The 11,170-nt window shown below is 36.8% G+C and overlaps 1 protein-coding gene across 1 annotated transcript in view; it reads right to left on the bottom strand.

The window, feature by feature from the left end:
* Positions 1-11,170, bottom strand: part of PIBF1 (progesterone immunomodulatory binding factor 1) — a 320,308-nt gene that overhangs the window by 61,804 nt on the left and 247,334 nt on the right. Inside the window, exon 15 of the mRNA XM_036756551.1 lies at positions 972-1,102. Within this exon, the coding sequence (XP_036612446.1) occupies positions 972-1,102 (131 nt within the window). The remainder of the gene's footprint in view (positions 1-971; positions 1,103-11,170) is intronic.

Below are 11,170 nucleotides of genomic sequence, written 5' to 3'. Positions count from 1 at the left end.
AAGTAGACATATACACACACACACACACACACACACACACACACACACACACACACACACACACATAAAGAATAGTGCAGGGCACAGAGCAGTTGTTTTAATAAAAGTTTTGTGAATGCATCAAGCCAATAAGTAGGTAATAAAGAGATGCTGAGCAGCTGGTAAGGGCCTAGCTCAGTTTAAATACTATGAATTTGCAGTGAATCACATTAGCATGGTTTCTTAACTCCCTCCAGAAACTCTGCAGTCCAGGAGAAATGTATATTGAATTGAGTTCAGAGGTTACACGGGACAAGAATTGGCAAGGTAAGATGGAAAGGTCAAAGGGGTACACAGGTACTCAATAAATATTTGTCATGTTCAACTGAAAAAGATTTAAGGGATCATAAATGGGCTAAGTTAATTATCTGCGGTATCAAATAAGACACCAATTTGATAATTTAATTGTATTTGATTGGGGAATTTTTTTTACCATGAAAGTTGGGAGGTGGTAGGTAGGGTCTATTAGTTCATATGCAGAATATAAATTTACTAAATGTAATACTTTTATTTTTCAATAAAGTATTTTTAAAGCCAAGATGACCCAATAAATAGAAGCAGGAAGTACCTCCTTCCTACTCTGGACTAATTCTATCTATCTATCTATCTATCTATCTACCTACCTACTTACTTACCTACCTACCTACCTACCTATCATCTATCCTTAGAAAGTACAGATCAAGATCTGACATCTGGATCCATTAGATTGGGTTGGTATTTTTATACTGGATTTCTGATCATTTCTGATGCTTACTATAGTGTCACTTTATTGTCTAAAAGAAAATCTAACACCAATTTAAGTCATTCTAAAAACCTTTATTTTCACAATATGTATTTTTGTTGAATAGCATTTAAACTTGATATCATCATAGTAGCATTTTATATTTATAATGTTCCCATTATTCAAATAGAAAGATATTTAACTGTTTTACCTGACATCCATTTCAAGTTGTGAAATACGTTCACTTTGTTCACTGATCTTAGAATCTCGCTGACGAACAGATTCAATAAGATATCTGTAAGGTTGCTGTGTTTGGTCTAATAGGGAATTGGCCCTTTCAAGCTAAAAAGAAAGAGATTATTGCATTAAAAATTTCATAAATGGGACAAGTTATGATCATGTATTAATGTTCTAAAAGTCAGATGAAAATCCACTTGAAAACTATTTTTTAAATTACATTTTAATTTTTTTACATTGTCTACATTTTCTCTAGTAACTTCCTCTTCTCCTCATATTAATCCAAACCTAAAAAAAGACTTTTAAAAAAGAAAAACAGAAAAAGAGGAAGAAAAATAAAAGATCAGTAAAGCTAAAAAAAAGTCAATATAAACAATGTTCCATACTCATGAATAACTTCGCTTCCCAAAACCCTTTCAAAGGAGTAGGGGAGGAGTCTTCTCAAATCTCTTTAGAAGCAATCCTGTTCTTTATAATTTTTAAACATACACTTTCAATTATTTGTGGTGCTCTTTCCATTAAAATTGTGGTTGTCACCATATATGTTTTCTTGGCTTTGCTTACTTTACTTTTGCATTAGTTCATATAAGTCTTTTGATGCTTCTCTGTATTCATTATTTTTGTTATCATAGCACAATGGTATTCTATTGCATTCATGTACCGCAATTTGTTTAATTATTCCCCAATCTATGGGCGTCTGCTTTGTTTCTAGTTCTTAGTCAACACAAAAATGCTACCATAAGTGGTCTATATGGAGCCTTTCTTTTCATCAGTGACCTCTGTGGGGTATATATTAGTAGTAGAATCTCTGGGTTTAAGGGTATGAGCATTTTAGTCACTTTATTTGCATAATTCCAAATTTCTTTCTAGAATGGGTTATGTTTGTCCTTCATTCTTGAAGAGGACCATGACATGAGGGAAATGACGACATGACTTGCAGCTGACTTTGATATGAGTGAGGGAGGACTGTGCAAGGTTATTAGCCTCACTTTCTCCTCCAGAGCCATCTGGGTCCCGTGGCCTGATATTCATGAGGACAACTGGAGATGGCCCGGGATGCATTAGGAGACCCTGGCCCTTCCAGGTCTTTTCAGGTTCTCACTTTGAATGAAGTAATGTCCATTCAGTGAATAGGCCTCTTTCAGAAGTTAATCAAATATGGCCCCTTTAATAAAAAACTCAAAAAAATATATCAAACTGGGAGAAGAGGACCCTCAGAGTTCCTGGCCAAAAGAGAAACAGTTACTATTTAGTGTTTACATTCACTCGGTGCTAGAAGGGCAGGGACCTATTGTCCAATCTATGAGCCCCAGAGAAGAAAGTGAGGCTTGTGATCTTCCATAGCTCTCCCTCATTCAAATCAAAGTCAGCCTCAAGTCATGTCATCATTTCCCTGATGTCATGGTCCTCTTCCAGAACAAAGGACAAACACAACCTGTGAGTAGCCTCTCCTCTCCTCACCTGAGGGTGCTCTGCCCAAAGGAACGTACATTTCAATGGCCAAAGGCTGACTCCTTAACTTTGAGATTACTGGCTAGATTTCTTTCACAAAAACCAAGCCTTAAACCCAACTCACTCACTCTAGAATGGGTACACTAAATCAAAACACCAACAATGCACTAGTGTGTTTCTCTTCTTACACCCCCTCCAACAATGAATATCTTAATTTTTTTTCATCTTTACCAATTTGTCTGGTGTGGGTAAAACCTCGTTGTTTTGATTTACTTTTATTATTAGTCATTTGTTGCATTCTTTCTTATGATTTTTAACAATTCACAATTCTTTTAACAACTATTTGTTCTAATCCTTTGACTACTTATCTACTGAGGAATAGCCTTTGGTCTTATATACTTCTATGAATTACACATCTTGGATACCAAACCCTTATCTGGATACAAAGTTGGTTTTTTTTTTCCCATTTGACTGGTTATTTTCTTATTCTATATATATTAATTTTGTTTGTGAAAAAATTCTTCAATTTCATATAATCAAATTATCAATTTTTTCTTTTGTAACTGCCTATATCCCTTGTTTGAATAAAAATTCATCTCCTAACCATGCCCATGAGGTAGATTCACATCTAATTTTTTTATAATTATCTTTAATATTCAGATCATATAGTCATTTAAAATTTATTATGGAAGATAGTTTAAAATGCTGGTTTAAACCTAATCTCTGCCAGAGTGTTTTCCTAGCAGATATAATAAACTAGAGAATTCTTTCTTAAGTAATTCATGTTTAACACTAGGTTACTGAGTTACTTCTGCTCTTCCCTTTTCTAGGAATTAACAATTTTTTCTTTGGTAGTTTCTTTATAGCTAGTTCTATTTCCTTTCTAAGATTAGATGACTTAAAGCTCTTTTTGTTGTTATGCTACTTTGAGTATTTTGTATTTTTGAAGGCAATCCTTTATTTCTTTTATGTCCTCAGTTTAACTGGCATTTAACTATTCATATTAAGTTCAAATCATTTAAAAAAGTTTCTTCTGTTTTTGTTGTAATTTTACCTGTAATTTTATGATTTGACTTTGTCATCTTTAGAATCAGATTGGCTAAAAGTTTAACAATTTTATTAGTTTTTTTTTCAAAGAACCAGATTTTGGTTTTGTTTATCATTTCTCTAGGGATTTTAAAAACTGGTTCCAAATTTATCTACTTTTCCTGTAATTTTCAAGATTTCTTCTTTTGTATTTATCTCGGGTTTGTTTAATGGGTTTCTAATTTTTAAAAATGTATATTCAGTTCACTAATACTCTTCTGTTTTGTTAATATTTTCGGGGATATATTTTTTTTTGTCTTTAAGATGGCTTCAGCTGTCTATCAGAAATTTTTTTCCCCCATCATTACTATTGTCTTTCGCATACTTATTATTTCAATGATTTGTTCTTTGACCTGCTGATTATTTAGGATTTCATTATTGTCTCCATTTAGGTTTGTATATTTGCTCCCTGGTTTCACTACTGTTTTTAATAGCAGCACAGTATAGAAAGGCTATGTTTATAATTTGCAGTATCTCTGTATCCTAATTTTTGTTATGACCCTGAAGAAGTCACTTAACTGTTCTGTACCTCAGTTTTCTCACTGTGAAGGAGTGACTAGATGGCCGCTAAGGCTCCTCCTCCTACTTCTAAGTCTATGATCCCATGAGTCTATAGCTGATGTGATATAGTTGATCAACCAGAAGAGGAGACTGAGGAGTGTTAGACATTTAGGAAGAGAATCAGGAAAAGTAGTGTCATGAAAAACCACAGGGGAGGAATGTCCAGGAGAAGAAGGTGGTCATCAGTGTCAAAAGGTAAAGTGTGATGGAATTCTATTGTGCTATAAGAAATGATGAGGGGGATGGTTTCAGAAAAGACTTGTCTGAACTGATGGCAAATGAACAAAACCAGGAGAACTTTGAAAATTTTAGGAACTCTAATCAACACAAAGCCAAACACAATTCCAAAGGACTCATGATTCAGTATGTGATCTACCTCCAGATAGAGAAGTGATGGACTCAGAGTAAAGATCAAAGCATTTATCTTCCCTTCCTTCCCTCCCTCACATCCTCCTTTTCCCTTTATTTTTGTTTCTTTCTCATGGCTAACATGGAGATTTGTTTTGCATGACTATGCATATTTGTAATGGGACCCTCTCCCCACAGATACCTTAAAAAATGAAAACCAAAAGACAGTCTGTTCATTTCTGTATTTGCTAAATATTCCAAAAAAAAAAAAAAAGAAACCAGTTTTCTCCAATATGTTAAATGCCCATAGGGTGATTGTCCTTGGAGAAAAGGGGTGGGGAAAAGCTATGGTTGGTTTAGGGTAGAGAGAGAAGGAAACTAGATTCCTCCAGGCTCTGAAAAGTAAGCTTTCACCTTCTCTGGTCCAAAACCAAATATCCATGCCACTTTTAGGCTGTGACCACAATTTGTTATCTCCCTTCTATCTCACTTTCCAGCTCTCCTTAATGTGTGGTTTTCCCCCATTAGAATACAGGTTCCTTGAGGACAGGGACTACTTTGCCTTTACCTATATCCTTAGTTCTTAGAACTTATTGCCTGTAATATATTAACAAAGTAAATGCTTAATACATGCTTGTTCTAATCCACTTTTCCGTCTCTTTTCTCTTTGAATTTTCTCCCTCCCCAAATCATTGATATCACCATGTAGGGACACTAGACAAAACAAAGACATTTCATTGCTACCTACTATTCTACATATCTTGGCTTCCCTTAAGCCATGAAAAGAATTAAATAAAGCTGGATGTATACTTAGATACCAAATGAAAAATGTGCCAATAGTGTGGTAGGAGGAGAAAGTTTGGCAGTGACCCTTTACTGCCTCTCCTGGCTTAAAAAGCCCCATTCTTCTCTAAGAGTGAAGTAGAAAATGATGACTAAAGGAAAAGTCATACCCATAGAGGTACCTGCATTGCTGAGAAAGAGTGGCTTCCCTACCCAAACTCTCCCAGAAAGGGAGTGGCTAGTTTTTCTCTTCAAACAAATCTATGCCACCATGGTTAGATTTTTCCAAAACTGAAGAAATCATGTAAGTATAACAACAAAAATAACAAACTGGGTAAGTAGGAAATCAAATATCCAAGGAAATCACACATAAGCCTACATTTTTGGATAGACTTGAGAAAATTCAAAATATAATATTAATTTTCTTGTGGTTAAACTAAAAATATTTTCTAAAGTACTATTTTAACTTTAAATAATATAAAATACAATCAAACAAAAAAATTTTTAAAAAAAAATTATTATTGAGAGTTGGTGTTTATAGAGAATTTGAAATACTTGTGCTATACATCTCTGGTTTCACTTTGAGATATTTTTTATAGTAACATATATAACCAAGCAACAAATATTTATTCATCTATGAAGCACTTCTGATGTTCCAGGTACTGTACTAAATGCTAGGTTACCAAAAACAAACAAACAAACAAACAAAAAACTGCCAACACTCCAACCCTAAATCAAAAAATCAACCAGCCTTGCCCTCAAGGAGTTATATTCTAAGTGGGGATAAAACACACACACACACACACACACACATGTATACACACATAATATGTACACATATATGTGCATGTGTATATATATCTGCATATGTATATGCATGTGTGTATATGTATACACACATGCATATATAAATTAGTATATGCAAGATGAACGAGTACATGGAATATAGCCTTATAGGGAGAGGCCTTAGCAGCTGGGAGGACCATAAAAGACCTCATTCAAGTGATGGTGCTTCAGGTGAATCTTGAAAGAAACTAGGGAATTTAATAGGCAGAGGTGAGGAAGGAGAGCATCCTAAGTGTAAGAAATAGCAAATAGATCAGTATGGCTGAACCAGAGCTCAGGGGGGAAGTAATAGGTTCAAAGATTGGCTGGGTGTCAATATGGAGGGAAGTGTCTGTTGGAATGCCTCAGGGACTGTCTTTGGCTCACCAAGTATTAAATGTTATTATTAATGACTTGCACAGAGGCATCTTGGCTTAGTCAACAATAGCATAGTGAATAAAGCTGAGTTCAGAAACCCCCTTGAAAAATACTGGCTATTTGACCCTAGGTATATATTTCCCTTTCTCCTTTTCCTTTCCTTCTTTCCTCAGCTATTGGTAAAGCCTTATCAGACAGACATTTTGCTTTTTTGCTCTTCTTTTCCTTTGGAATGTTTTTTGTTGCTGCCCCCTATGTAAAATTGTTCTTCAGGCACTCTATCTACTAGACTTACTCCCTTAAATCTATTCATCACATCCACTTCATCATATTCATAATGGATGTTAGTTAGGTTACATCTATATGGTCTGATAGTTTTCCCTACTTCCTTCAATTTAAGTTGGAAATTTATAATAAGAAGCTCATGATCTGAGCCACAGTCAGCTTTGGCTGCAAAGTTTTTAATCAATCTGATTTCCATACTGACCTGCTGGTGATGTCCATGTGTCAAGTTGTCTTTTGGTATTATGGTAATTAGGGTGGGACTTTTTTGCTGTTATTCTCTTTTGGACTGCTAAGGCCATCAAATGCCTTTAATGAGCTTTGCCTTTGTTGGAATGGGGCAGGTAAAGTGGGACCCTTTTGTCTTTTGTTTTGGAGTCCTTCTCAGCACTGAGGTAATCAAGTGCCCCAGGGCCCTGAGATGTGTATGTCAGATCTGAGGTTGGTGTTTTGTTTTGGGGGCACACTCATTGAAAGAGTGTTGGTGACAAGACTCTGGAAGTCAAATTTTCTATTCAGCTCTGGTCTTTTCACCGAGAAAGCTTCAAAGTCCTCTATTTTATTGAAAATTCATATTTTGCCTTGGAGCATTATACTCAGTTTTGCTGGGTAGGTGATTTTTGGTTTTAATCCTAGCTCCATTGACCTCTGGAATATCATATTCCAAGCCCTTCGATCCCTTAATGTAGAAGCTGCTAGATCTTGTATTATCCTGATTGTGTTTCCACAATACTCAAATTGTTTCTTTCTGGCTGCTTGAAGTATTTGCTACTTGACCTGGAAACTCTGGAATTTGGTGACAATATTCCTAGGAGTTTTCTTTTGGGGATCTTTTTCAAGAGGTGATCAGTGGATTCTTTCAATTTCTATTTTACCCTCTGGTTCTAGAATACCAGGGCAATTTTCCTTGATAATTTCTTGATTTTTTGATCATGGCTTTCAGGTAGTCCAATAATTTTTAAATTATCTCTCTTGGATCTATTCTCCAGTTTAGTGGTTTTTCCAATGAGATATTTCACATTGTCTTCCATTTTTTCATTCCTTTCGTTCTGTTTTATATCTTGATTTCTCACAAAGTCACTAGCTTCCACTTGCTCCAATCTAATTTTTAAGGTGATACTTTCTTCAGTGGTCTTTTGGACCTCCTTTTCCATTTGGCTAATTTTGCCCTTCAAGGCATTCTTCTCCTCATTGGCTTTTTGGAGCTCTTTCGACTTTTGGGTTAGTCTATTTTTTTAAGGTGTTATTTTCTTTCCTTTAGCAAGTCATTGACTTGTTTTTCATGGTTTTCTCACATCATTCTCATTTCTCTTCCCAATTTTTCCTCTACTTCTCTAACTTGCTTTTCCAAATTCTTTTTGAGCTCTTCCATGGCCTGAGACCAGTTCATGTTTTTCTTGGAGGCTTTTGATGTAGGCTCTTTGACTTTGTTGACTTCTTCTGGCTGTATGTTTTGATCTTCTTTGTCCCCAAAAAAAGATTCTAGAGTCTGAGTCTAAGTCAGAGTTCATTTTCGCTGACTGTTCATGTTCCCAGCCAACTACTTGACCCTTGAGTTTTTCGTTGGGGTCTGACTACTTGTAGAGAATACTTTGTCCCAAGCTTTAGGGTCCAAGCACTGCTGTTTTCAGAGCTACTTCCACTCCACTGTCACTGCAAGCTCTGCCACAGCAGTGCTCCTTCTCCCCCAAGAACCGCCAACCAGGATTGAGACCCAGATCCAAGCAGGGCAAAGCAAGCCCTGCACTCCTGCTCCGGTCTGCCGCTTGATTCTTCCTACCATGTGAGCCAGGGACTTGGGAAATAGCTGATGCTGGAGCTCTGGAAGCAGCCGCAGGAACTTCCTGCTGCTGCTGTCACCACTGCTGCACCACCTCCGCCACCCCCAGGGCTTGGGCCAGACAGCTTTCTAACCCGATCTAGCAATTTTCCCACTAACCTGCTCCGTGGTCTTTGGCATTTGTGGGTTGAGAAGTCTGGTAACTGCTACAGCTCAATGATTCATGGCCCTAAGGCCTGCTCCGGGCCAACTCTCAGTCTGGTCTGTCCTGGCGTGGTCCATGTTGGGCTGCGCTCTGCTCCCAGCACTGTGTGATAGCCCCTTCCCAGTGACCATCCATGCCATCCTGGGCTTCCCTCTGCTATTTCATGTGTTCTGCAGCTTTATAATTTGCTCAGAGCCATTTTTACAGGTGTTTGGAGGGATTTGGGGGAGAGCTTAAGCAAGTCCCTGCTTTCCAGCTGCCATCCCTGGTGACAAGAGTCTGGATAGTGGTTGAAGCAGCCTCCCCAGCTTTGAAAAAATCTAGATTTTGGTGTTTCTCTGGTAACTGTGTGATTGTGATTTGGTCAGACAGAAATCTGTCTATTGATCTGTTTATATTGTCTCTGTAATTTCTGTTTATATTCTCTCTGAAGTTCTGGGTGCTGGCTTTTCCCACTGAACTAAAGGAATGGTATGCGTATGTTTAATTAAAGTAAGATTGTTTCCCCCTTAAAGTTGCTTTCCTTAGAAAAGCAGATCAAAGAACTTGTGCTGGCAGCCCTTCTGTGTGATGGTGTTGTTGGTCTTACACAGCTATAGTAGTGGCAAGCAGCATTGGTCATTGTTGTTACATTTGGGTTGTTGAAAAAGAGTGTTTTTATGACCAATGAGTTATCTTGACAAAGCTCTATTAATCTCTGCCCTGACTCATTTTGTATTCCAAGGCCAAACTTGCCTTTTATTCCAGTTATCTTTTGATTTCTTACTTTAGCATTCCAATCTCCTATGATGAATGTGACACCTTTTTTGGTGTTACTTGTTCTTGTAGGTATTCACAGAACCGATCAACTTTGGTTTCTTTAGCATCAGTGATTGGAGCACAGATGTGTATTACTGTGATGTTGAATAAATGGTTTGCCTTGGATTCAAACAGATATCATTGTTACCTTTGAGATTATAACTCCAGTACTGCTTTTCTCACCCTTTTATTGGCTACTTGATTTCTTCTAAGGGATTCTTGCCCACAGTAGTAAATGTAGTGATAACTTCCTGGCAAATCGTGGGAGAAGAAATAAAAGGCAGTGTCAGATTTTTTATTTTGGGGTTCAAAGATCACTGCAGACAGTGCCTACAAGCCACGGGATTAAAAAATGCTTGCTCCTTTGAAGGAAATCTATGTCAAATCTGGACAGCATACTAAAAACAGACATCACCCTGATGACAAAGGTATGTATAGTCAAAGCTATGGTTTTTCCAGTAACAATGTATGGCTATGACAGTTGGACGCCACAGAATTGACTCTTTGGAATTGTGGTGCTGGAGAAGACTTCTGATAGTCCGTCGGAGAGGAAAGTGATCAAATCAGTCAATACTTCAAGAAATTAATTCAGGCTGTTCGCTGGAAGATCAAATACTGAAGCTGAAATACTGTAGCCACACAGTGAGAAGATGGAACTCACTGGAAAAGACTGAATGTTGTGAAAGACTGAAGGCAAAAAGAAAAGAGGACAGCAAAGGATAAAATGGATAGATAGTGTAAAAAAACAAACAAACATGAACTTGGACAGACTTTGAGGGATAGCGCAGGACAGAAGGGTCTGGCAAGTCAGGGTCCATAAAGTCATGAAGAGTCCAACACGACTGAACAAGAACAAATCTGACCCTGGGCAAGTCATTTGATATCTCAGGGCTTCAAGTATACTTTAAGACTATGAATTGCTGTGAAGGTGCTGATCTGTATTGCTCAAGGGAATTTCCTCTGAGGAGTTCTTACTCCTCAGTGAAATAAGAGGTCCAGTCCCATTCCAATGAAGGCATAGATAGTACACTTACCAATTTGTAGATAACAAAATACTTGAAGAGACAGATAACAGCAGTGAAAGAATCAGGATCTCAAAAGCTTATGACAAGTCAGAATGATGTATTCAGATTTAATAAGAAATTTAATTGTGATAATCTTCACAAGTACAAGATAGGGGAAGGCATAACTGTATAGAAGTTTATTTTATTTTTTATTTTCCCACTTAATAGCATTTTATTTTTTCCAATTACATGTAAAGGTAGTTTTCTGCATTCACTTTTATAAGATTTTGAGTTCTAAATTTTTTCTCCCTCATCCCCAAGATGGCAAGCAACTTGCTATAAGGCTATACATGTACAATCATATTAAACATATTTCCACATTAGTTATGTTGTGAGAAAAAAATCAACAGAAAAGGGAAAAACCATAAGAAAGAAAAAATAAATAAAAATGAAAATAGTATGTCTCAGTCTGCAGTCAAGACTCCATAGTTCTTTCTCTGAATGTGGGTAGCATTTTCCATCATGAGTCTTTTAGGATTATCTTAGATCCTTGCATTGCTGAGAAGAGCTAAGTCTATCATAGTTGATCATCAATGTTGCTGTTACTGTGTACAATGTTCTCCTGATTCAATAGCAGTTTATTTTAAAAGTGATCTGAGGAGCTAGTGGAC

Source organism: Trichosurus vulpecula, chromosome 4 (genome assembly GCF_011100635.1).
Source record: "Trichosurus vulpecula isolate mTriVul1 chromosome 4, mTriVul1.pri, whole genome shotgun sequence".
Classification (NCBI taxonomy): Eukaryota; Metazoa; Chordata; class Mammalia; order Diprotodontia; family Phalangeridae; genus Trichosurus; species Trichosurus vulpecula.
Note: the sequence above shows the minus strand (reverse complement) of the source record. Positions and strands in the feature narration are given on the sequence as shown.